Raw genomic sequence first — 24771 nt, forward strand, 5'->3', positions numbered from 1 at the left:
CCGGTGCCGGAGCAGTCTTTCTCTCGGTGGGCACCGTTCACCTCGACTCTGACGGATCCATTACCGGAATCGCGGAGCCGATGATCTATCCTTGGTTCCGGGACCGAGAGTCGAACCGATGTTTCAGTTCCGACTCTCCCTCTCGGTGCCTCGGCACGGATCGCTTCAGCTCCGTCCTCTGGGTCGATGCCCTCGGTCGCCGTCTCGGGGATCCCTCTGCCTTCTTCGGAACCAGGGTTTCCTCGGCTCGGGACCCGGGGGCTTTCGACCTTATGAGGAAGGTGTTGTCGACTCAGACAACCACTTCAGCAGAGACGTCTTCTCCTTCCCATAAAGGCCCGTTATCCTCTTCTGCACCCACGGCTACTCAAAAGCGTCGAGCACCAGTGTCTCAGCCACCCCTAGAGGGAGCCCCTTCTTCCTCGGAGGCTTCATCGGATGCCCCCCCTGAGGAAGTTCCGAGGAAAAGATTGTGTAAGAGGAGGCACTTGGATTCTCCACAAGAATCCTTAACATCGGACACTGACTTGGATGAGTCAGAAGGGTCCACAAAATCACCCTCGGAGGATGTCTTTTTTTCTGACATCCTGGAGATCCTAAAACAGAGAGGTGATTGGCAAGCCCTACCCCCTTCTGAGGATGAGTCAGTCTTGCTGAAGGCATTCGGTGCTTGCCCTTCTTCCTCCTGGGTCACTCCGCCCTTCGATGAGTTGATGGATTTGATTGCTCGAAGGGCATGGGAGACACCTGACACAGTGGAGCCAGTCCCTAGAAAGCCTAACAAATATATTACGGCCCCTCAAGACAAGGCATACCTCACAAAGGGTGTTCCAGTGGACGCTATGGTGGTGGCAGCTGCCACTAAAAAGGAGATGTCTGAATCTTCCTCATCTGTCCATCCACCTAACATAGATTCTAGGACTATGGACAGGTATGGGAAGCGCATTTTTAGTTTAGCGGCTTTTTCCATGCGATCGCTGAACTATTTGACACATTTTACACGTTTACAGAGGGATCTAGTCAAAGAGTTGGGAGATACCCTCCAGGGTACTACAGATGCTGCTGTCGCGGAAAAAGTTACAGCACAGCTCAATACCCTTACCTCAATTGTGAACTCATCCATGAGGCTCATCTCATATGCAGCCGAAGGATCGAGTAGGGCTGCGGCTTCAGCGATTGCTCTTCGTAGACAATCCTGGATGCGCTTATGTTCCTTTGCGGAAGCCTTCAAGTCTTCCTTTACTAACGCCCCATTTGACGGTGCCACTCTCTTTGGCCCCAAAGTAAAGGAGACCCTTACCCGGTGTGAGCAAGAGGGAAAGACTCTGTCTGCTGTCGGAGTCCGTCTTTCCACCCCATCCAGACTGTACCCCAAAGGGCAACAGGTGGAAAAATGTGGTTTCGAAAACCCCAAGGTTTTTTCCCAGGCACACAGGGTGATGCCCCCTCCAGAGGCAGGGGGGGGGCAGAAGTGGAAGACGTCGCCCTGGCGGCAGAGGGGGTCCGCAAAACCAAGGTGACAGGGATACGCTCCCTGGGAAGCCTTTCCAGCACTCCTGAAGGGAGGCCCGGCTGTCCTGCTCTGGAGGCAGTCGGGGGTCGCTTAGCTTTATACCCTCAGGCCTGGCAAAGTCTTACCTCAGACAAATGGGTAAAAAGCATTATTACCAGAGGTTACAGAATCCCATTTCTATTTCCCCCGTTACCGCAGAAAAGATTGCCAGATGTACCGCCCCATCTGTGAGAACCTGCAGCTATAGAAATTTCAAGGCTGCTAGAAAAGAGTCATTCAACCAGTCCCGGCGGACCAAAGAGGATTCGGAACTTACTCGAGGTTCTTTTTAGTTCCAAAAAAGACAGGGGACTGGAGGCCAATTCTGGACCTAAGCAGGCTCAATACCTTCGTCAAGAAAGAAAAGTTCCGGATGGTCATGCTTCAATCGATCCCTCCATTCTTACAGGACGACGACTGGATGTGCTCAGTAGATCTCAAGGACGCGTACTACCACATCAAAATGGCCAGAGCGTCCAGGGATCACTTGCGCTTCAGGCTGGGAGCCAGTCACTTTCAGTTTCGAGCCCTGCCCTTTGGTCTACCCTCAGCCCCCAGGGTTTTCACCAAATGCATGGCAGTGGTAGCGTCTCACTTGAGGCGCCTAGGATTCCAGGTGTTTCCGTATCTGGACGACTGGCTCCTTACTGCCACCACCGAGCGTCGACTGATTCAGGCCAGGGATTACACACTCGAACTTTGTGTTCATTTCGGAATTTCCATAAATTTCGAAAAATCTGCATTACAGCCATCACAGCATATCTCATTCATAGGAGCAGATTTGGATGCCCGTTGCTTAATTCTAAGACTTCCCTCAGAAAGAATAGCCTCTCTACAAAATCACATATCTCTTCTCCTGTTGTCCAAGAAATCCCCGGCCAAACTGGTTCTGAAAGTTTTGGGTCTCATGGCGGATTCCCTCATTGCAATACCCTTGGGAAGACTGCACAGGAGAGTTCTTCAATGGCTGCTGTTCGCACAATGGTCGTTCCAACGGTTACCGCTGACACACGAAATTCACATCACAAACATCTGCAAATCACACCTGTCTTGGTGGCTACAGAATTGCAATCTCTCTGGCGGCCGACCGTTTGTACTACCCACTCCGACAGCTACGGTGACCACGGATGCTTCCCTGATAGGGTGGGGGGGCATCTTTCAGGGACAGACAGTCCAAGGCGAATGGACCAATCTAGAGTACAACCTGCACATCAATGTTCTGGAGATGAGGGCAGTGTTTCTGGCGTTGCAACACTTTTCTCCCCTTCTACCTCTAGGGACCATTGCAGTTCAAACGGACAACATGTCCGTAGTCTGGTACATAAACAAGCAAGGAGGAACCAAATCTTACCAGTTGTGCAGAGAGGCCATGAGAATTTGGCAATGGGCAGAGTCCACGGGTCGCTTTCTGATAGCAACGCACATCCTGGGGTTATCCAACGTCATAGCGGACAGCTTGAGCAGAGCCATCCTGTTACCTCACGAGTGGTCCCTCAAACAGACAATAGCGGACATGATATTCCGCAAGTGGGGCCAGCCTTGCTGCGATCTGTTTGCGTCTCCAATGAACGCCAAATGCAGAAGCTACTTCGCCCTGTTACCCCTGCCACTGGAAGTCCCCAGGGACGCTCTGATTCACGATTGGCCCCCCGGGTCTCCTGTATGCCTTCCCCCCTATACCTCTGATTCCAAGATTTCTGCAGAAAGCCAAGAACCTGGAGAGGACTGTAATTCTCATTGCCCCATTCTGGCCTCGTCAGATTTGGTTTCCCTTTCTTCAAGCACACCAAATACGGGAACCCCAGATCCTGGACCCGGAGCCGGATCTACTGACCCACTCGTCAGGGGCTCCCCACCCGTCTCTCCTGTCCCTCAGACTAGCAGCTTGGCTGCTCCGCTTCCCGTCTTAGCCAGGTCTGATCTTCTTTCTCCTGCGGTTCAAAATATTCTAGTAGCTTCTCGTAAAGCTTCCACTACAAAGATTTACACTAGTAAGTGGAAGCGGTTTGTATACTGGGCAACTATGCAACATTTAGATCCCTTGATAGCCCCACTAAACAAAGTCTTAAGAGTTTCTATCCGTGCTATTTCACCAAGGAGCTTCTCCTGCCACCTTGAGGGTTCAATTGGCTGCTATTTCAAACTTTCATGTAGGAGAAAATGGAGCGCCTATTATGACTCATAGGCTTTGTAAGGCTTTTCTAAAAGGGTCTTTTCATATTAGACCACCAGTCAGGGTTCCTACAGCACTGTGGAATCTGAACCTCCTGTTATCACAATTAATGCTACCATCCTTTGAACCAGCCTCGTCCTGTTCTTTGAAGTTATTGTCATGGAAAACTCTCTTTCTAGTAGCTATCACTTCAGCCAGATGAGTGTCAGAACTTCAAGCTCTTTCCATTAAACACCCATATTTGATCTTTCACCCTGATAGGGTATCCCTTCGCACCAACCCGTCTTTTCTTCCCAAGGTTTGTTCAGTCAATAACATTAATCAGTCCATTGAGCTCCCCACATTTTTCAAGAACCATTCTAATAAGCTGGAGTATATGTTACACAAGTTGGATGTTCATAGACAACTCAGATTCTACTTGGATAGAACAAAGGATCACAGAAAATCAGATCAACTCTTTATAGCCTTTGCGGACAGCAGAAAGGGAATGGCAGTGACGAAGCGTACCCTTTCCAAATGGCTATCTGATTGTATTACTTTTGTTTATACTGCTACTGAGCAGAGTTTGCCTGTCAAACCGAAAGCACATTGTACTAGATCAATATCTACATCCCTGGCTCATGCGGCCCGCCTACCTTTGGACACCATTTGTGCGGCCGCCACTTGGTCTAAACCACATACGTTCATTACTCATTACAAAGTGGATAGGGTTTCCAGGGACAGGGCAACCTTTGGTTCCACTGTGCTCAGGAACGTTCTTCCGTGAGTCTCTCAGGGTCACGGAGCTAGGGACGCTACCCATGTGTAAGAACAAACGGTTAGATTGAACACTCTCACATATAGAAGTTATGTCCTTACCATAACGTTCCATGTGGAGTGTTCATCTCGCCTTTGTTCTTACATTCCCACCCTCCCACCCTCAGGTCAGGAAGAACGTCCAGTTTAGATGTCTGGTTTGGTTCTCCTGCTTCTGATTCTCTCAGCTGTTACTGCTGGTTTCAGCTACGCCTTTGTATGTATGTTTGTATGTTTCATTCCCGTTGGGACCTGGTATTGTTTGCAAACTAGATCTGAGGTAAAGGCAGAGGGAATTGTGGGAGATAGGTTGGTCTCGAGCTTCTTCTCGATGCAGAGCTTTGCCAAGCGGCCGACTCGGAGCCGAGGATCGGCTCCGAACCCATGTGTAAGAACAAAGGCGAGATGAACACTCCACATGGAATGTTATGGTAAGGACCTAACTTCTATTTTTATCATTTAAAAATGATAACTGTTCTGGTTTTATATGGAAAAATACAGGAAAAGCAAAGGTATTGATACTTGGCTGACACAGTTAAAAGGTTTTAATGTGAACTGACACCAGTGGTATTAGGAATATACTTGATACGAGAGATTTTAATCTTGAAGAGTACCCGTTTCCCATGAGAGAGAGGTGTTTCTGCTTGTTATCTCATTACTTCTACTCCATTATCCATATTCCCTCATTTTCTTTCTGTAGCATATATTGCAGCCACAGTTTGCTGTCCCCTCTGATTTCTCCTTTCCTTTTGTTTTGCCATCATTTAGCCTAGTTTTCTTCTTGATACCCTTTAACAAAGTGAGTGCTTGCGTCTAGCTGTTTATTTTTAGTTTTTGCGCATCTTAATTTTGTACTGACATTTGCACTAGTATACATTTATGTTTTTGAAGTTTTTGAGCAGTATAATGCTGGGGTCTCCCATTTGGTATATTTGTGTTTATTGTCATATGACAGTATTAAAGTTCTTGGATCTCCACTGAGGGCGAGAAGTACTCTGGTGTTCCAGGTGACTGCTTGGTCATGAGTTTGCAAACAAGTAAAGAAAGAATATGATGTGCCCTTAACCCATGATATCAAGTTTCCAGAATATGTGCTGGTGTGCTGATTAGTGTGAATTTTGTATAGGACATTACTTATTTGTTTGGCATACTAAGCCTAATGCACACAATGTTACCCGTGATGATTACTTTGAATTTTAAATCCTGCTGGCTTTGTGGCATACAGGAATAGACCATACACTACATCCTATCTGACAAAAGTTGAAATAGTGACCTGGGTGTTAGAGGACCCAGCCTGACAGAAAGAGAAGTGAAGAGGTTGTGTTTTTTTGCCTGTCCCAGGGAAAGGTTGTGGAGTGCGTTATATGGCATGTCTCTGAATAATGAATCAGAAGAGACTGGGGACGTAGTGGGAGTCTGAGGGACTACATCTGTCAGACATGAATGATGGGCACACATCATGCCCATTGCATGGCCTTTCCTCTTAGTACTTCCTTGCATGCCAGGGCTGCAAACCAAAAATTTTCTGATCTGTACTTTATGATGACCATGCAGCAGTTGAATCTTGTCATAAAGTGGATGAATGTGGCTTGGGTTGTGACAACCATCATGAAAAAATTGAATTTGAGGTAATTAGATGAACTAGGGAATACTAGTCTGAATTATGGCAAAGCCAGTAACTTTCATGAGCTGTTTCCAAGCTTTTGCCATGGTAATCACTCCCCGCAGTGTCCGCAAACAACATAGGTACTGAGTCAGTGGATCGTGTAGTCTTCTATGAAAAAAATGTTACTCTTGGAAGATGTATTTTTCTTTTTTTTTTAAATTTTGTACGAACCTGTTATGCAGGTGTAGAGTTTGTAGTAATCCATTTAATACACTATTTTGTTTTATGTAGAGGTTACAGTGTTGGCACGCTCCTCTGAGGCATCTTCGAAGTTTGTCCTTCATGCTGTCCAACTCATAAGACAAAAAGCATATAGATCTCATGAGTTTTACAAATTTTCTTCACTTCAAGAGAAAGGATCGCTGACTGAGGCATTCCCAGTCTTGGTAAGTTAATTCTGAATACAGAGTACTGCAACGTTAAATTGGATTTGGCCCTTTCTATTGAGAACAAATTTGTCTTAATGTAGTTATGTTGAGTTTGCCCCTTGCAAAAGTATCACTTCTGGAGTTTTGTACAAATGCCGGATACACTCTGAGGGGAGCTTCACTCCCACCCCCCCAACTAAAATAAACCTCTTCCAGGGTTGCACTATTTCTGGGGAAGCAGGTTAAACTCAAAATGTAATTTCATCAAGTTTACCTTTGATAATTAGGTCTATACCTAAGTAATGCACTCTCATCATATTGTAAATAACTATGCATGGCTTATTTTTTGTCAAGGACTTGTGTAAGTGTAAGATTTGGGCTTCCCACTTACTTTTCATATGTAAGTTGCTAGACTGCTGTTTTTACTCATACTGTGTGCATCAACAGGAGTGAACATTTTACTCTTTTGAATCCTTGGTATTAACTGACACAAGACTTTGTAACTGTGACACTACCTGATACCATCTTCAGATCCCATTGTTAGTCTCTCAGTGTTAAGGGTAAATGTGTTCTTCAGAACTGTTTTCAAGACTTAACAGAAGATTGTTAATGATTACAGTATATTTTTACATGCTAGAAAATGTTGCAGTATGAAAGTTTTACTTTGTGAATTTTAATAATATACCTTAGTGATGTGTTTGGATTCATTAACATTAAAATGGAATATCATATAATTAAATCCAGGATGTTGAATTATCAGCACAGTGAAGCTTAAATTAATAGAATATTGCAATAACAAATTGTCAAATAGAAAATTACAGTGCAGTGCTGGGGCATCTGCCCTCCATGCTGTGCAGACAACTTTAAATCTGTCAGGTTAATGGTTGCACTCTGAAAGAAAGGTGATCATCACACTGTAAAACAGTTAAGAGTAGGAGATGTGGAGGCAAAATTTTCCACATCGAGGGTGCATTCCCCTTCCCATCTATTAAAAGTTTAAAGTGCCTGATGTCTATTCCCTCTAATGTTTTCATTATTTTCTTTTATTGTACAGTAATTTAACATTGCAAAATATTCTGATCTGATGCTGTCAATGTCAATTTTCATTCATTCCTCAACTAATGGGTTTGACTCTGCCATTACACTAGCTCATCCATCCATCCTCATCCCCTTTTCCCATTTTGCACATGGGACCAAGGTGTTACTTCCACAGTGGCAATCATCTCGAGCCAAGTTTTACATCGCCAGGTGGCTAGCCCTGCCACGGTAGTTCATTTGTACCACTCACTTGCACACACACACACCTACGGTCAGTTTAGTGTGTCCAATCCACCTACTGCATGTCTTTGGTATGTGGGAGGAAACCAGACCACCTGGAGGAAACCCATGTGACCACAGGGAAGACATCCAAATTCCACACAGAAGGCGCCCCAGCTGAGAATTGAACCAGAGAGCCTCTTGCTGTGAGGTGGCAATGCCAACTGCTGCAGCATCACGGCCGTTACACTAGACCATGGCCTCCAAAAACTCTCAAGCTCCTTCCCTACCCATAATGCACCAATCCCTAACGTTCCCCAGGTCTTGCCACTTTCGCATTTAGACATGGTCACCTACAGCTCTCAAGTGCAAAGTGGGAGTTAAGTTTTTTTTTTGCATGTTTCTTATTTAAAAGTACTTATTTAATCTATAATTTTATTTTTAAATTGTTAGTGCTGATATTCCTTTACTTCATACACCTTGGAGTGTACTCTTTTCCTACCATTGTTGGTAGGCCTAGCCTTCCTTTCCTACTCTTTTTACACTTGGTATATACATGTTCTCTTACCATAGTTGGTATTTTTTTCTCTTTACAAGATAGTTGTATTTCTTCACTACCATTGTTGGTATTTAACTTTTTCTTCTCTTTCTAGTTAAAATGTTTAGTTTAGTAATTTTGTTATTACTGTAGTTTTTTTATTTTCAGAATGTCCACAAAAGGCCCTTTGCCTGGGCTGAAGTCATTTACAACAAGATTGCAGTGTCTGTCATGTATTTAACCCCCGAGCACTAGCTGACAGGAAAAACAAATTGATTTTGAAAGGCTCGCCGCCAGCTTTCTTCTGTAAAGCCATTACTGGGCTTAATCCCCAAAACACAAAGCTAAAGACTCTACAAAAAGGTCTAAAACTTCTGAGTCTTCAGCCTTTTTTTCGTCAAGAACCTAAAAAGAAAAAAGTGAAATCTGATCCGAAATTACTCATGGTCTGACTCTCGCTGAATCCGGTCAAGCCTGTACAGGATCCTACACCATCTGAACCAAAACCCTTACCGAGGACAACTTATTCTCCTCATCTGTATCCAGTCCCATCCAGAGTGCCTTCTCCCTTTTTAGAGAGGCACTCTAAATCACCATTCCTACCATCTTCTTGTTCCTTCAAGTGTCTCACGGAAGCAGATGTGGAGAGGATGATGAGGAAATTCATGATGCAAATGCACGTGGGAGTTTTTACTGCTCCTACCTGTTCAGGTCAGGAAATCCGATCATCTACTACACCACCCATTACAGCTGTAATCCAACCTGTTGTTTTAGAGTCCTTGGATCTGAGCATCCTGGGTCCAACTGGTTCAGATCCAAAGAAAGCACTTTCTTCGTATCCAAATTCATATCTCTGAGTACACTGGCTCCTTGGACCCAGATGACTCTGAGCCAAAGCTTCCTTGTTGGATCTGGGAGCTTGGAGTCAACTCTGAGGTTTTTGGAGCCAGCTCTTCCTCTAGGAGCCTCGGCACTGGACAGCTTGTCTCCTGCCTCTGGTGGGCTGTTCTCAGAGCAGAGGGAGGTGATAAGCCAGAAACTTGCTTTCTTGGGGCCATCATCTTCCTTCTCTCCGGAGAGATCTGCCTTTGAGGCAGTGAAGAGTTATTCTGATCCATCAAGACAGATGGGTCCTACCCCCTCGAATCCCCCCTCTACTTTTCAGATGACTTTGCACCGTGAGCCTCAACATTCTAGCTCACAGAGACAGCCAGCTCAATGCTTCCAAATACCCAGCAGGGTATCCTAATCTCTTCTGATACTTCACCGGACCACCACACTGAGGAAGTCCATAGGAAGAGAAAGTGCAAAAGGAGGCACTTGGACTCTCCTCAAGAGTCAGTCACTGAGGATACTGATTTTGCTGAAAGATGGGTGGGGGGTCCCCAAAATCACCACCAAATGACGTCTCATTTGGAAACATTCTTGAGATCCTTAAACAGAAAGGTGGCTGCTCTTCCCAAGACTGTTCTGTGGAGGAATCAGTATTTCTGGAGGCCTTTGGAGCTGCCCTGTCTACCTCCTGGTTTATTTCTCCCACTAATGAGCTCATTGATTTTGGTCTCTAGTGGGAGTGGAAGAGACCTGATTCAGTTGAGCCAATCCCAGAGAGACCAACTGGATTCTGGCTCCACCAGTAGGAAGGTAATTTTAGGGTAAAGGGTTGCTATTAGATGCCATGGTCATGGTGGCAGCTACAAAAAAGGAACTTGCAGAATAAAGTTCCATCTTCCTAACAGACAGTCTAGGGCGATTGACAGATTTGGAAAGCGTGTTTATGCTTCAAGTGACTTTACACCCAGATCATTGAACTGTCTGGCACATTTTACAAGACTTCAAAAAGATTTGATTAAAGACCTATCAAAATCTCTTTCTGGAATGAAAACTGCAACGGCTCAATCTTCAGTAGTCTCTCAGTTGGCTACCCTTCAAGCTGTATGTAATTCATCCACAAAGCTCATCTCTTATGCTACAGAAGGCACATCAACACGTGTGGATTCAGGTATTTCCAACAGGGGCATGCCTGGATGCACCTGTGTGATTTTGCAGAGCCCTTCAAGTCCTCATTATTCAATGCACCTTGTGATGGCACATCTTTGTTTGGCTCCACAGTGAAGGACACACTCTCCAGGTGTGAGAAAGATGGAAAGACCCTCTCTGCAGTGGGTGCATGTTTTTCAACCACTCAAAAGACCTTTTTCAGGAATCAACAGGAAGGTCAAAAAATATGGTTCAGAAAGTCCCAGGGTCCTTTCCAGGACACACGTGGAGATAGTTACCCCAGAGGCGGAGGGGGGAGCTATAATGGAAGATGTTGCCCGGTGGTAGAGGAAGCCAGCAAAACCAGGGGTCTAGAGATTCTTTTTCCAACAGCCCCTTTCAGAGCTCCTGAAAGGAAGCCTGATTGCCCACCACTGGAGGCGGTAGGGGGGCACTTATCTCTGCACCAGAGAGCCTAGCTAGATACAACAAAAGGCAATTGGGTACAGAGAATTATTTCTAGAAGTTATATAATTCCCTTTTCCCCACCTCCTCCTCCATTGTTAAGAAAATTTCCCAATGTTCCACCCAATCGGAGGAAAGTAGAAGTACTAGAAATCCAAAAGCTGCTAAGAAAGAGTCATCCAAGACATTACACCAGACCAAATAGAATTTGGAACTTTCTCAAGATTATTTTTAGTGCCAAAGAGAACAAGAGACTGAAGACTAATTTTGGATCTCAGTGTATTGAGCAAGTCAGTTCAACATACACAGTTACAGATAGTCATGATTCAGTCCACTCTGCCCTTTTTGAGCAAGGATGACTGGATGTGCTTGATAGACCTTAAGGATGTGTACTAGTCCAGCTGACAACAATCTCTACCTTTCATGTGGGGTTTCAAAATTCTTGACTGGCTTTCTCTAGCCTTAATTCATTCTCCCTTTGAACCAGCAGCTAAATGTGTTGCAGACCAAATTTCACTCAGCTGATCCTGATGGCACCAGGATCAGCCTTCAGTGTTTATGCTGTTGATGTCACCTTGAGGATCGAGTAGTGCTTCGATTTCAAAGGTCAAATTCTCAGAGTTGGGTTCAGGCCAGTAATTTTAGTTTCAACATTGTCTCCAACAGGCTTTATAATTTACAGCCGTTGGTGCTTCTTTAGACTTTGGCCTCCATGAAATGTATACTTTTGCTGGCATTTTGGCCACCCATTAGCTTTCTGATCACAGCACAGATATTAATTAACTCCTGTAGGTTAGTTCTCATAGGTCTGGTGCAGCACATTGTTCATCTTTGGATGAGTCACTTTTGATGCCTGCTGGGAAGTGCAGGTGCAAGAGGAGGCAAGTTGATTACCTTCAGGAACTCCCCACACAGAACCCTGATAAGGTGAGGGAACTGATTCCCACTATCTGTCCGGATGAACCTAGGGAGGATCTAGAACTGATGAGGGTGAGGATGGCAGCCTGAAGACCCCACAAACTCTCCTCAGCACATCCTACAAGAAACCATTTGTGCCCTAAGATTTCTTTCTGGGTGGTTCACTGAGTTGGCAGGATGGTGTGATTGGTAACTGGAATAGTATAGGGAAAACTTGTATACTATCTGTCCTGCACAGACCATATAAGGTCTTCTGGCCTCCCATGTAATGAATGTGTTGGAATGAGATTCCTAGGCTAGAGTCCATTGTAGTGGCAGTCCTTAAAAAGGCTGCTAGTCTTCTGAGTCCTGCTGCCCCCCTACCCAGCACACTCACACACACACACACTCACACACACACACACTCACACACACACACTCACACACACACACTCACACACACACACTCACACACACACACTCACACACACACACTCACACACACTCACACACACTCACACACTCACACACTCACACACTCACACACTCACACACTCACACACTCACACACTCACACACTCACACACTCACACACTCACACACTCACACTCACACACTCACACACTCACACACTCACAAATAGGGATTCCCTGGCAAAAGTTTTGAAAATGAGATTATGCATCATTCACATTTACTGTGAGAGTGGAGAACTATCAGTTCATACATCTCTAGTTAGAGCTGACTGATGTAATGAGCCAGTTGCTGGAAGGTTTGTGTGATGGAGACTTCAAGTTCAGATTGCAGTCACATCATTCACTGTAAGCCTCACTGTGCTTCTGTCTTATAATTCTCTGGATAGTGCAGTTAGAACAGCAGGTGCCATTGTCATAACTGGATGTTTGCCAAGATGACCTTTCTGCATGCCCCTTTCTTATGAGTCAGCACTTTTAGGTAGTCCATCAGGTATGAACTGGAGAGGATGGAAAATGATGGCAAAACCCTTACATCCATTGATTTAAAGTTCAAAATTCTCCAGCACCAATTTTTTACAATATATGGTAACCCATATCAACTTTATTTAGATATTGGCAGTGACAGAGAAGTAATCAAGTATCTGGAAGGGGCCATCATGGCTGCTGCATCTACCTGAATGGTTGTCAGCCAGAGGTGGTAAGAACTGGAAAAAACAAGGATAGTGTGACCATGACTTGGGGGGGGGGGGGGACATTAGCAGGGATAGTGTGACCATGACTTGGGGGGGGGGGGTGGAAGGGCATTAGCATAATCCTTTTTTTTTTCCTTTTTATTTATTTTTTTTAACCCTTATTAAGTTATCACTTACAATATACGCGCATATACATGATTAGGAAAGAGACCAAACTATATTAAAATTATTTGTTTACATCCATTGTACATTACATGTTTTCTCTCTTTAAAAATTGGATTTCACTCCAGTAGTACATACATTTCTCATTTCCTGCTTTCTCTTAAACCTCACTTCTCCTCCTCCTGAACATTAGATGTTAAGTTGTCAATCTCGCCTTCATTCTTGCTGGATGGGTTCGGAGCCGATCCTCTGCTCCGACTCAGCACTTGCTAAGCTCGAGAGTCACTTTTACCAGCTCGAGGCAGCCCCATATCCCATGATGCAAGGCGGTAATTACCCAGATCTCGTTTGCCGCTTCGCTAATGAGGTCATCCTTTTTATCAGCTCCTGGTAAGTGATATTTTTCTAGCTTTTTGTCAGGTTTTAAGAGCCTAAAACCCTAATTGTTGGTCCCTTTAGTATCCATTCTTTTCTCTGTGTACTTTTCACTTAGCTCCATACCCCTTTTTGTCCTAGTTCTTTAGTTTAGTTTTTGGGCCTTAGGCCTTTCCCACCCTCACAGTTCCTGTCAGGATTCCCTCAGGTGTGTGTGTGTGTGTGTGTGTGTGTGTGTGTGTGTGTGTGTGTGTGTGTGTGTGTGTTGTGTCACTTTACTTTATAACTAATTTGTTAGTTATTATTAATATATTTTTAGTTGTTAGTGTCTTAATTGGACTGATTGGTGTGTGTGAGTGTTTAAGCACCTAGATATGTCCAAAGATACTAGGGTCTCAGGTTTCAAGAAGTGTGACTTGTGCTGTCAGAAGATGTCTCTGACAGACGGTCACACTTCTTGTATTTATTGCCTGGGACCCCTACACCTGCAGGACTCCTGTGCTATATGTCATTCTTTCAGCCAGAGAGTCCTGCAGGAACGTAGAAATAAGTTGATCCTTAGGGGTCTACTTAAACCAGAGAGCTCCCCAGCTAAAGTCGGCTCCGGGAAGCCCTCTAAGCCACCCAAGACCCAGGCTTCGGTGTCCAAGTCTGTGGTCTTGGTTCTGACTCCACCGGAGTCGACATCGGCTCCGTCCGGAGCCGATCCTTCCTTGTTGGAAGCTTCTGTGCCGGCGCCGATACCTTGACTTCGGCACCGGTGTCGGCTCCGTCTGGAGCTGACACCCCAGTGTCGAAGCATGTCTCGGCTCCGGCTGGAGCCGAGATATCTGTCTCCTCTCGGAGCCGACAAGTTGTCGGCTCCGCCTGGAGCCGAACGTTCCTCGGCTCCGATGGCTCCGTCCAAAAAGAGGTCTAGATCTCCTTCTTTGGAATCTATTCACTCGGCTCCAGCATCCCCCTTGCTTTCGGAGCGGAGCCATCGGAGCCGATCATCGAGGTCTTCCAGGCTTTCAGACCACGATTTAGAGAGAGTGGTAAGTAGGCTATTAAAGTCACAGGCACTAGCCCAGATGCTCCATAGCCCATCTCATCAGACGTCAGCTATTATACATCCCCCTGAAATTCCTCCTTCGGCTCTCCTACAGAGCTCGGAGCCGGAGATTATTGGTACCGTGACTGCTGCTGCATCAGAGCCGATACCACACTTTTCGGCTCCTTCATCCTCGACTCCTATCTCCTCCTTGAGACCTTCCTTGGAGGGATCCGGGCGTCGGGCTTCCCTGGTTTGTTCCAAGGGGGCGAGTGGCATCGGACCCTTGTCCGACCCCGTTCTCCCTCTCAGAGCTTCGGCCTTGGTGAGCTCGGCCCCGACATCTGCTTTGGAGCCTTCCCTTTTGGTGGGACCAGGGATCCCTGTTTCTTCGGAGCAGGATCTCTCGGCTCTCCCTGGGAGGGGAGCCTTCAAGGTGATGAGGAGTGTGCTAGCCCCAGAGCTTAGCCAGCAGTCTGTTCCTTTGGCTCCTCCCTCTATGGTGCCTGTAAATGCCTCTTCCCACTCTCTTGCTCCCGGACCCAGAGATCCATCGCCCCAGGTTTCCCCATTGGGAAGGACTTCCTCTTCCGAGGTTTCTCCTGATCCTTCAGGTGAACCCCAGCGTAAGAGGACCTGCGAGAGGAAGCATTTAGACTCCCCTGAGTCTACAACATCAGATACCGATTTAGATGAGTCTGAGGGGTCCCCAAGATCTCCCTCTGAGGATGTCTCCTTTTCAGACATCCTTGAGCTCCTGAAACAGAGGGGGAACTGGCCCTCCATTAACCCCTCCGAGGATGAATCGGTATACCTGGAGGCCTTTGGATCTCGACCCTCCACCTCCTGGGTGTCTCCGCCTTTCGACCCTCTTATGGAGGTCATAGCTCGAAAGGCGTGGGCATCTCCTGATTCGGTGGAACCAGTCCCTAGGAGACCTTCAAATTTTATTACAGCCCCCGCAGAAAAGCAGTTTCTTACTAAAGGTGTCCCGGTTGATGCCATGGTGGTGGCAGCCGCCACTAAGAAGGAACTTGCAGATCCTTCCATACCAGTCCATCCTCCTAACAAAGAATCCAGGACTATGGACAGGTATGGTAAGCGAATGTTTTCCTCAGCGACCTTTGCTATGCGTTCACTGAATTATTTATGTCACTTCACCAGACTTCAAAGGGACATCCTTAAAGAATTAGGTGAAGTAGTACAGGATCCTTCAGCAGCAGGGGCTCAGGAAAAGATTGCTTCTCAGCTGGGAATCCTTAACTCCATAACCAACTCCTCCATGCGGCTCATTTCTTATGCAGCCGATGGGGCGAGTAGAGCTGCAGGCACAGGAGTGGCTCTCAGACGCCAGTCCTGGATGCGGCTCTGTAATTTTGCAGACCCCTTTAAGGCGTCCTTCACAAACTCTCCCTTTGATGGGTCAACTTTGTTTGGCCCTCAGGTGAAGGACACGTTGACCAGGTGTGAGCAAGATGGCAAGACTCTTTCTGCCGTAGGAGTCCGTTTCTCCACTCCTTCTAGACCCTACCCCAAAGGTCAGAAGGGAGGGAAAATGTGGTTCCGAAAATCACAAGGAGTCACGCCTGACACACGTGGTCAGTTTACCCCCAGAGGCAGAGGGGGTAATAACAGATGCCACCCTACGGGCAGAGGAGGTCCACAGAACCAGGGCTCCAGAGAACCTCTCTCTGACGAGCCCTTCCAGCATCCCTGAGGTGTTGCCCGACTGCCCACCCTTAGAGGCAGTCGGGGGAAGATTGTCGCTGTACCCAGAAGCCTGGCTTTCCCTCTCTCAAGACAAATGGGTACAGTCGATCATATCCGAGGGTTACAAGATTCCTTTCGAGGAAAGCCCCTTCCCTCAAAAAGGTTCCCTTCCAGACGTACCACCTGGTCTAAGGGAAATTGCAAGATTAGAGGTGTCAAAGCTTCTAAAGAAAAGAGCCATCCAGCCAGTACCAAAAGATCACTTAGAGTCTGGAATCTACTCAAGGTTATTTTTGGTCCCCAAGAAGACGGGAGACTGGAGACCAATATTAGACCTCAGCAGACTAAACAAGTCTGTCAAAAAGACGAGATTTCGGATGGTCACACTTCAATCGATTTTGCCCTTTCTGGGCAAAGACAACTGGATGTGCTCTATAGACCTTCAAGATGCATACTATCACATAAAAATCCACAGACGCTCCAGAAGGTTTCTCCGCTTTCAGCTGGGGACCAGTCATTTCCAGTTCAGAGCCCTGCCCTTTGGTCTCACTACAGCCCCCAGAGTGTTCACCAAATGCATGGCAGTGGTCACGGCTCACCTGAGACGTCTAGGATTCCAGGTGTTTCTGTATCTCGACGACTGGCTCCTCTCAGCCACCACCAGGCATCAACTCATCCGAGCCAGAGACTACACCCTACATCTCTGCAGTCAATTGGGAATTTCGGTAAACTTCGAAAAGTCCTCCTTATCGCCCTGCCAATCTATTACCTTTATAGGCGCAAATCTAGACACTACTCGGATGTCAGCAAACCTAACAAGTCAGAGAATCCTAGATATCCAAAACCACGTTCGAATCATCCTTGCCAGGAAAAAGGTACAAGCCAGGCTGGTTTTGAAAGTGTTGGGCCTCATGGCTGCTGCCATCACACTTCTTCCTCTGGCCCGTTTTTACATGCGTCTTCTACAATGGATGTTGTTCACACAATGGTCCTTCCAGCAGCTTCCCATGCGTCACAAGATCCTAGTGACACAGACCTGCAAGAACCATCTATCCTGGTGGATTTCCTCTCCTCTAGTCCATCAGGGCAGAACATTTGTTCCCCCGGCCCCGTTAGCCACGGTCACTTCGGATGCCTCCCTGATTGGGTGGGGGGGGCATTATCAGGGCAGGATGGTTCATGGCACGTGGCAACCGTTCGAATACCACCTGCACATAAATGTCCTAGAGATGAGAGCAGTGCTTTTAATGTTGCAAGCTCTCAACGACTTTCTTCCCTTAGGAACTATTGCAGTTCACACGGACAACATGTCCGTGGTGTGGTACATTAACAAGCAGGGCGGAACCAAGTCCTATCCCTTGTGTCGAGAGGCTCTCAGACTTTGGCAATGGGCGATCTCCTCTCATCGGTTTCTGGTAGCAATGCATATCCCTGGGAAAACCAACATAATAGCGGACAGATTGAGCAGAGCTATACTTATTCCTCATGAGTGGTCTCTCAAGCAATCCATAGTGGAAGAGATTTTTCAGAAGTGGGGCCGCCCATGCTGCGATCTTTTTGCTACACCTCTAAATAGCAAATGCCCAGACTTCTTTTCTCTCTTCCCACTTCCGGGCCATCCCCCCAGAGACTCTCTTTCCCAAGATTGGCCCCAGGGACTTCTTTATGCTTTTCCCCCCTTTCCATTGATTCCACAGGTACTCCAGAAAGCGTCCGTTTTGAGAGCCAAAATGATTCTCATTGCCCCTTACTGGCCTCGACAAGTTTGGTTCCTGTTCCTTCATCGCCATCTCTTGGTGCAGCCTTGGCATCTGGACCCACTGCCAGATCTTCTGACCCACCAGTCGGGTCAACTGCACCACTCCGTTCCTTCCCTCAACCTCACAGCTTGGTTGCTCCACTTCCTTCCTTAGCCAGGCTTCCTATGATCTCTAACCCCATTAGAGACATTATAGTAGCTTCTCTTAAGTCCTCTACCAGGAGGATTTACTCTAGTAAGTGGAAACGCTTCTCCCTCTGGGCGAAAGATAAGAACATAGATCCCTTTACTGCCCCGGTTCAGTCAGTCTTGGATTTTCTAGCAGAAATTTTTCACTCAGGTTCTTCCTCTTCCACAGTCAAAGTTCAGTTGGCAGCAATCTCCAACTTTCATGTCTGGTTTGCAGACCACAACATTATGTCCCACAAACTTTGTAAAGCCTTTCTTAAAGGGGTGTTCCTTCTAAAGCCCCCTGTTAGGGATCCTCCACCACAGTGGGACCTAAATTTAGTGCTGGCATCCTTGATACTTCCCCCTTTCGAACCGGCTGCTTCATGTTCATTGAAGTTTCTTTCTTGGAAGACGCTCTTTCTTGTCGCCATTACCTCGGCTAGAAGAGTGTCGGAACTTCATGCCCTATCTGTTCGTCCCCCTTATTTGGTCTACCACAAGGACAGGGTATCCTTGAGAACCAATCCATCCTTTTTGCCCAAGGTTGCTTCTAAGACAAATTTAAACCAATCCATTGATCTTCCTGTATTTTTTCCAAATTATTCTAACAGGGGAACAAAATTGCATTACCTTGATGTTCACCGCCAACTTAGATATTACTTGGACAGAACGAAGCAATTTAGGAAATCTGATCAACTCTTCCTTTCTTATGCTGAGAATAAAAAAGGTCTCCCTGTTTCTAAAGTGACCTTATCCAGATGGCTATCTTCCACCATTTCTGACATTTATCAACTCAGGGGCAAACAACTCAGCTCAAAACCTAAAGCACATTCCACAAGAGGCCTAGCCACTTCTACAGCTTTTCAGGCTAGGCTGCCCTTAGATACTATTTGTGCAGCAGCCACTTGGGCCACTCCTCATACCTTTGTTTCTCATTACAAATTGGATTTGGCCTCCAGGGACAGGGCAAGCTTTGGTTCCACTGTTCTCAAGAGTCTGTTCCATTGAGCCACCCGGGATAGAGGTGCTAGGGACACGGTCCCATCCAGCAAGAATGAAGGCGAGATTGACAACTTAACATTTAGAAGTTATGTACCTACCATAACGTTCCATGTTAGTTGTCTTCTCTCACCTTCTTTCTTGCGTCCCTCCCTCCTGTCCCCCAAGCCTGGACAGACCTTGATCTCCCCTTTTCTCTGGAAGATTTTTCTTCCTTGGACACCCGATAGTTCTTGTCCTTGATTACCTGGTTTCCATTACAGCCTTTTTAGGTTATTAGTGTTTCTCTTTCCTTAGTGGAAAGTTTTTATAGGCAGTTTTTCCTCTAGATACCAAACGAGATCTGGGTAATTACCGCCTTGCATCATGGGATATGGGGCTGCCTCGAGCTGGTAAAAGTGACTCTCGAGCTTAGCAAGTGCCGAGTCAGAGCCGAGGATCAGCACCAAACCTATCCATCAAGAAAGAAGGCGAGAGAAGACAACTAACATGGAACGTTATGGTAGGTACATAACTTCTAATTTGCATGTATTGTTCTCACAAATTCCATTATTTCCATGTAGTTTGCTCCTTTCCTTTTCTAAAGGTCCCACCTCCAGTTCTTTTATTTGTTTTGCAATATTCAGTACTTCATTTACATACAATTTAAAATTTGATTTCCATTTAGTAGTAATTGCTTTGTTGGCATTAAACTTGGTAAAGCTTAACTATGTGTAGGCAATTCAAAGCCTGTGTTTTAACTCAAGAGAATAATTTCCTTAGTTAGTCATTTGTTCCCCCAACATTTCTGACGAAGTACTCTATAGGGAATTTTTTTTTAAAACTTGCCACCTTATTACTTTCCCAGAAAAGTTGGTTACCTCTCTCTTTCATTCAATCATAGGAGGTTACTAGACTAATAGCCCTAGGGCCCTTACAAACCTAGTCAAGTTAACCTTTGTTCTCAAGAGTGTCTGTTATGGGTAGATGCTAAGTCAGCACCTATTACCCATATCTAAGAGGGACGCAGGTGGACTCCTAGGGCAAATTTACAGTTTCCCATCCAGTCATCCAAATCATGCTTAAATAGGGTCAACAAAGGGCTCTGCTTAACATGGATTGGAAGTCTGTACCAGAGATTTGAGGTAACCTCTGCAAGATAAATCTGTCCCTCCAACAAGTTCTATTGATGTCACATATCAGGTTAAGGTCCCTTGAGCGTGTGAGACGTGTACCATTTGACTTGCAAATGTGTAGCATTTCCATTAAGGCAGGGTTGGATATTGCCTTATATGCAAGGCACAGGTCGCTTCTGAGCAGTCTGCACAACAAAGTGTAAAGAGGTGATTTCAGTAAGTCCGCATACCTTGAATTTTCTTTGTAAGAAATCTTTGCGGTCTCTCCAGTTGCTGCAGGTGCTTAGAGAAGTACATACCAAAGGGAGCATTATACTCTGTTATTGGCCTGATGAGGGAGGAGTACGGGGGGGTTATAACTTCCTTTCTTTATAGAGGCAATGCCCTTACTTATGAGGTGAGCAACATAGAATAACCTTCATACTACTGTGGAGACATGGTGATGAAAGGTAAGGTTGCTGTCAACCTGTGTGCCCAGGTCTCTCACCAGTGATTGTGTGCTTAAGGTATTGCTATTTATAGAGTAGTTTGCAGGAACATCACCCTCGTTGAAGGGGCACCAATCATTAGTCTGTGTAAGTCCTTCTTGCAAGATATTGACATCATTAGGGGACTGAATGACCTCTCCTCATTTGCAGTCATCGGCAAACTTTGTCAGCCACAGACCTTTAGTTTTTGCCTATACTTCGGAGAAGTATATTCCAAACAGTAGGGGCCCCAGAACAGATCCTTGTGGTACACCACTGTTTACTGGTCTGCTGGAGGAGGCAGAGTCTCCTATTTTGACTGTATGAGTTCTGTTGGTGAGCCAGTTTGCAAACCACCTGACAATGTATGAGTTGCATACCTCTCAACCTCTTAGAGCAAGAAATCTGGACAAAGCCATATAAAATGGGGGGGGGGGGGTACAAAGGCCCAAAAATAGGGACAATTTTTAAATATTACTCGTACAAACTTTGAAAGCTGATAGAATAACAGGTTTTGCATTAGCATGCATTTTATAAAGGATATGAAGTCTATAACTCAAATACCTGTCATTATTTTCTGACTTCAGTCCTTAACGATTTGCCAGTGATCTATCAGAAAACCACAATTTTTGGAGAAACAGACGAAAAATATGAGGCAGAAATCTGGACAGTTGAGAGGTGCGATGGGCTGACAGGTGAGTTTATCAATAATGCCCGAGTGGAGGATGCTGTCAAAGGCCTTGGCTAAGCCATATAGACTGTACACACAGTTTTACCTTCGTCAAGGGCTTTGGTGACTGTCTCAGAAGTCCACCAAGTTCAACAGGCATGATTTCCCTTTGACAAAGCCAAACTGGGTAGGGTCAAGTGTTTGTAGAGTACCTATATCTAAAGTCCATGATGATACACTCCATGGCCTTGCCAGATAAGGCTGGTTAGGCGTACGAGTATGTGGTTCCCAGGGTCTGTGGATGCTCCCCCTTTATGCAAAGGGATGATGATAGCTGTTCTCCATTCAGCAGGGATGAAACTGGGGCTAAGACTATGTTTGAACAAGGTATCCAGCGGTGTTGCTAATTTCTGTTTTAATCCATTGAGAATGCCATCTGGGATATTGTCTAGTCCCACTGAGGCTGTGTTTTTAGCTTTGGCGAGGGTGTTTAAGACTTGCTCCTTTGAAATAATAGGTAGGAGACAGGTGGTAGGGATGCTTTGTGTTATAAGTGGCAGAGACATGGGAGTGAAATTTGCACTGAACCTGTCAGCTAGCAGGTTGGCTATATCCACTGGTTCTGTATATGTACCATTAGCTTTGAGTCCTGTGCAAATCTGGGTTTTTCCTTTGAAATTTCAGACGTAGCTAAAAAAGTGCCTTATAGGTTCATAGGTAAGTACTAGGCTATCTGCCTGAGGGCATCTGTAAGCATAGCCAGAATGTGTTGGCTTTCACTGCCCCCATAGATTAGTTCCCTGTGCGTCTGTCCAGCAGAGCCATTAGTTCCCTGTGCCTCTGTCCAGCAGAGCCACTGCAGTGATCCCCAGGGTAAATTTTCTGTTTGCCGTCCACTTGTCAAGGTTTCTCTTGAAGAATGTCAGTGAGGGGCTCTGCCTAATGTAGATTGGAATCCTGTACCAAAGCATGGGGAGTCTCTGGGACCAGGAATCTATCCCTTCACCACGTTCTATTTACCATTGTGGTGAGGTTTAGATCCCTTGAGTGTGTGGCTCTCTGGGATTTGTTTTTTTTTTTTTTTTTAGGTAGAGCATGTCCATCAATTCTGGGTTGGACATGGCCTTGTATGTCAGGCACAGATCACCTCTGAGTAAGCGGTATGCAACTGAATACAGCTGGAGTTTCTTCAGTCGGGCTGCATAGGGCATCTGTTTGAGGCCAGTAATCTTCTTGGTGAGGTACTTCTGTGGTTTTTCCAGCTGTTGCAGGTGTCTTGTAAGGTACATCCCAAATGGGGCATTGTACTCTATGATGGGTCTGATGAGTAGAGGGGCACAATAACCTCTTTTGTTCTAGATGCGAACCCTTTTGTGATTAGGTGGGCCATATAGAAGGATTTTCTAACGACCTTGGCAATATAATTATTAAAGGAACGATTACTGTCTACTTGGGTCCTCAGATCCCTTATTACATTTTCTGTATTTAGGGGACCACCACGTATGTGGTAGCTCACGTGTACTTTGCTTTTTCCAAAAGGAATGACTATGCACTTTTTGGCATTTACCTCGAGGCCATGATTTTGATACTAGGTATCCGTCCCAGTGAGACCCTACTGGAGGATGTCTGTATCGGCCGGAGAGTCAGTTATGGCCCCCAGTTTGCAGTCATCTGCGAACTTGGTCAGCCATAGTCCTCTTGTGCTTGCCTGTACCTCAGAGAAGTATATACCAAACAGGAGGGGTCCCAGGACTGAGCCCTGTGGGACGCCACTTGTAACCGGTTTAGAGTCTGACCTAGAGCCTGCAACTCTCACCGTGTGGATTCTATCCATGAGCCAATTGGCAACCCATCTCGTGACGTAGGGGTTTATGTTCAGGCTGGTGAGCTTGTCTATAATACCAGAATGGGGAATGGTGTTGAAAGCCTTTGCAATGTCTAGGTAGGCTGTGTGGACCTCCTTTCCCTCATCTAAAGCCTTGGTAACTCTCGAAGTCCACCAGGTTAGGAGGCATGATCTGCCCTTAACAAAGCCAAACTGGGTAGGGTCCAATGTTTGGAGGTTCCCAATGTCTCTGTTAATGAATTCCATGATGATGTGCTGCATAGCCTTGCAGACCAGGCTAGTCAGGTTTATAGGGCAATAGTTCCTGGAGTCCATTGTGGCTCCACCTTTGTGGAGTGGGATAACTGTTGCTGTGCGCCACTCTATGGGTATGTAGCCTGTAGAGAGGCTGAGTTTGAACGGTGTGTTTAGGTGAGGGGTTAGTTCATTTTGGAGTTTGTGTAAGACACAGCCTGGGACACTGTCTGGTCCCATTGAAGCTGTGTTTTTGGCTTTGGATAGGGCTGTTTTAACCTGTGTGCCAGTGATTGCCTGGGCTCTACATTCTTCTGGTATGGTTATGGGCCCTTTAGGGGATGAGAGGGGGGGGTGAAGTTTGCACTAAACCTGTCTGCCAGAATGTTGGCAATATCAGTCGGTTCAGTGTATTTTGTGCTATTCTGCACTAACTCAGAGCAGATCTGAGAGTTTCCACTTAGGTTCTTGATATAGCTAAAGAATGCTTTGTGGATGTTCATCGTGTTTCACTGCTGCAGTCATTACACTTGGGTTATCCTGCCATCAGGCGGGCCCGCAGTCTGCCTGAGTTCCAAAGTTTTGGTCTGGCGTCGGTTGCTGTCCACCTCTTCCCTGATGTCAATGCGCCAGGGGTATATAAGAAGCAGCCGACATCATTTTCTTCAATTTTTCTTGCTGCGCGGTGCCCGAAGCAAAAACAGTTCGCAAGTGCCGGTCGGCCGACTCATGAGATTTCAAATTCGATTTCAGAACCGAAGTCTTCAATAAAGCTAAGTACCCCGTTGGGGAAATTTTTTCTTGCCTCAGACCGATGTCAGAAAAAGTTAATAATTGTATTCCTTGTGGGAAGCAAATACCTCATAAGGATTTTCATTCTTACTGTATTCCATGCCTAGGCCCAGATCACGATGTCACTAGCTGTCGGTTTTGTGCTAGATTTAACAAACACACTATTAAACGTCAGTTTGATTTTGCTCGCCATTACTTTGGGCGAAGGTTTAATTATACAATGCCATCGGAACAACTGACAACCGGAATGCATAAAAAGCGCAAAGATAAGGAAAGGCATCCGAGGCCCAAAACTGATGACGAAGCCTCTTCTAGGACAGTCGCCGGTTCGCCGGTTTTCAGTGAGGCACTTTCGCAGCCCCTGACACCCGCTACCTCAGAACCACAGGCCCTATCCGACTCCCACGTGGAGGTGCCTAGGCCTCTGGAGCCTCAAGGTGTTGGGCCAACGGAGATTAACCCTTCAGATGGGTCCAGAGATGCTGAGCAGGCATTGGCTTCTGAGGGTGTTTTCAGGCCTACTCAACTTACAGCATTCAGCTGGACAGGCCTCCATGCCTAAAAACCAGATGCTCAAGATGG

The 24771-nt window shown here is 46.1% G+C and overlaps 1 protein-coding gene across 2 annotated transcripts in view; it reads left to right on the top strand.

The window, feature by feature from the left end:
- TPP2 (tripeptidyl peptidase 2) overlaps window positions 1–24771 on the top strand; it is a 2672548-nt gene that overhangs the window by 1262500 nt on the left and 1385277 nt on the right. For both annotated transcript variants that reach the window (XM_044071246.1, XM_044071247.1), the window contains exon 17: window positions 6418–6572. In XM_044071246.1, the coding sequence (XP_043927181.1) occupies window positions 6418–6572 (155 nt within the window). The remainder of the gene's footprint in view (window positions 1–6417; window positions 6573–24771) is intronic.

The sequence above is a fragment of the Protopterus annectens genome, chromosome 5.part0 (assembly GCF_019279795.1).
Source record: "Protopterus annectens isolate FY-2018-M chromosome 5.part0, PAN1.0, whole genome shotgun sequence".
In the NCBI taxonomy this organism is placed as follows: domain Eukaryota; kingdom Metazoa; phylum Chordata; order Ceratodontiformes; family Protopteridae; genus Protopterus; species Protopterus annectens.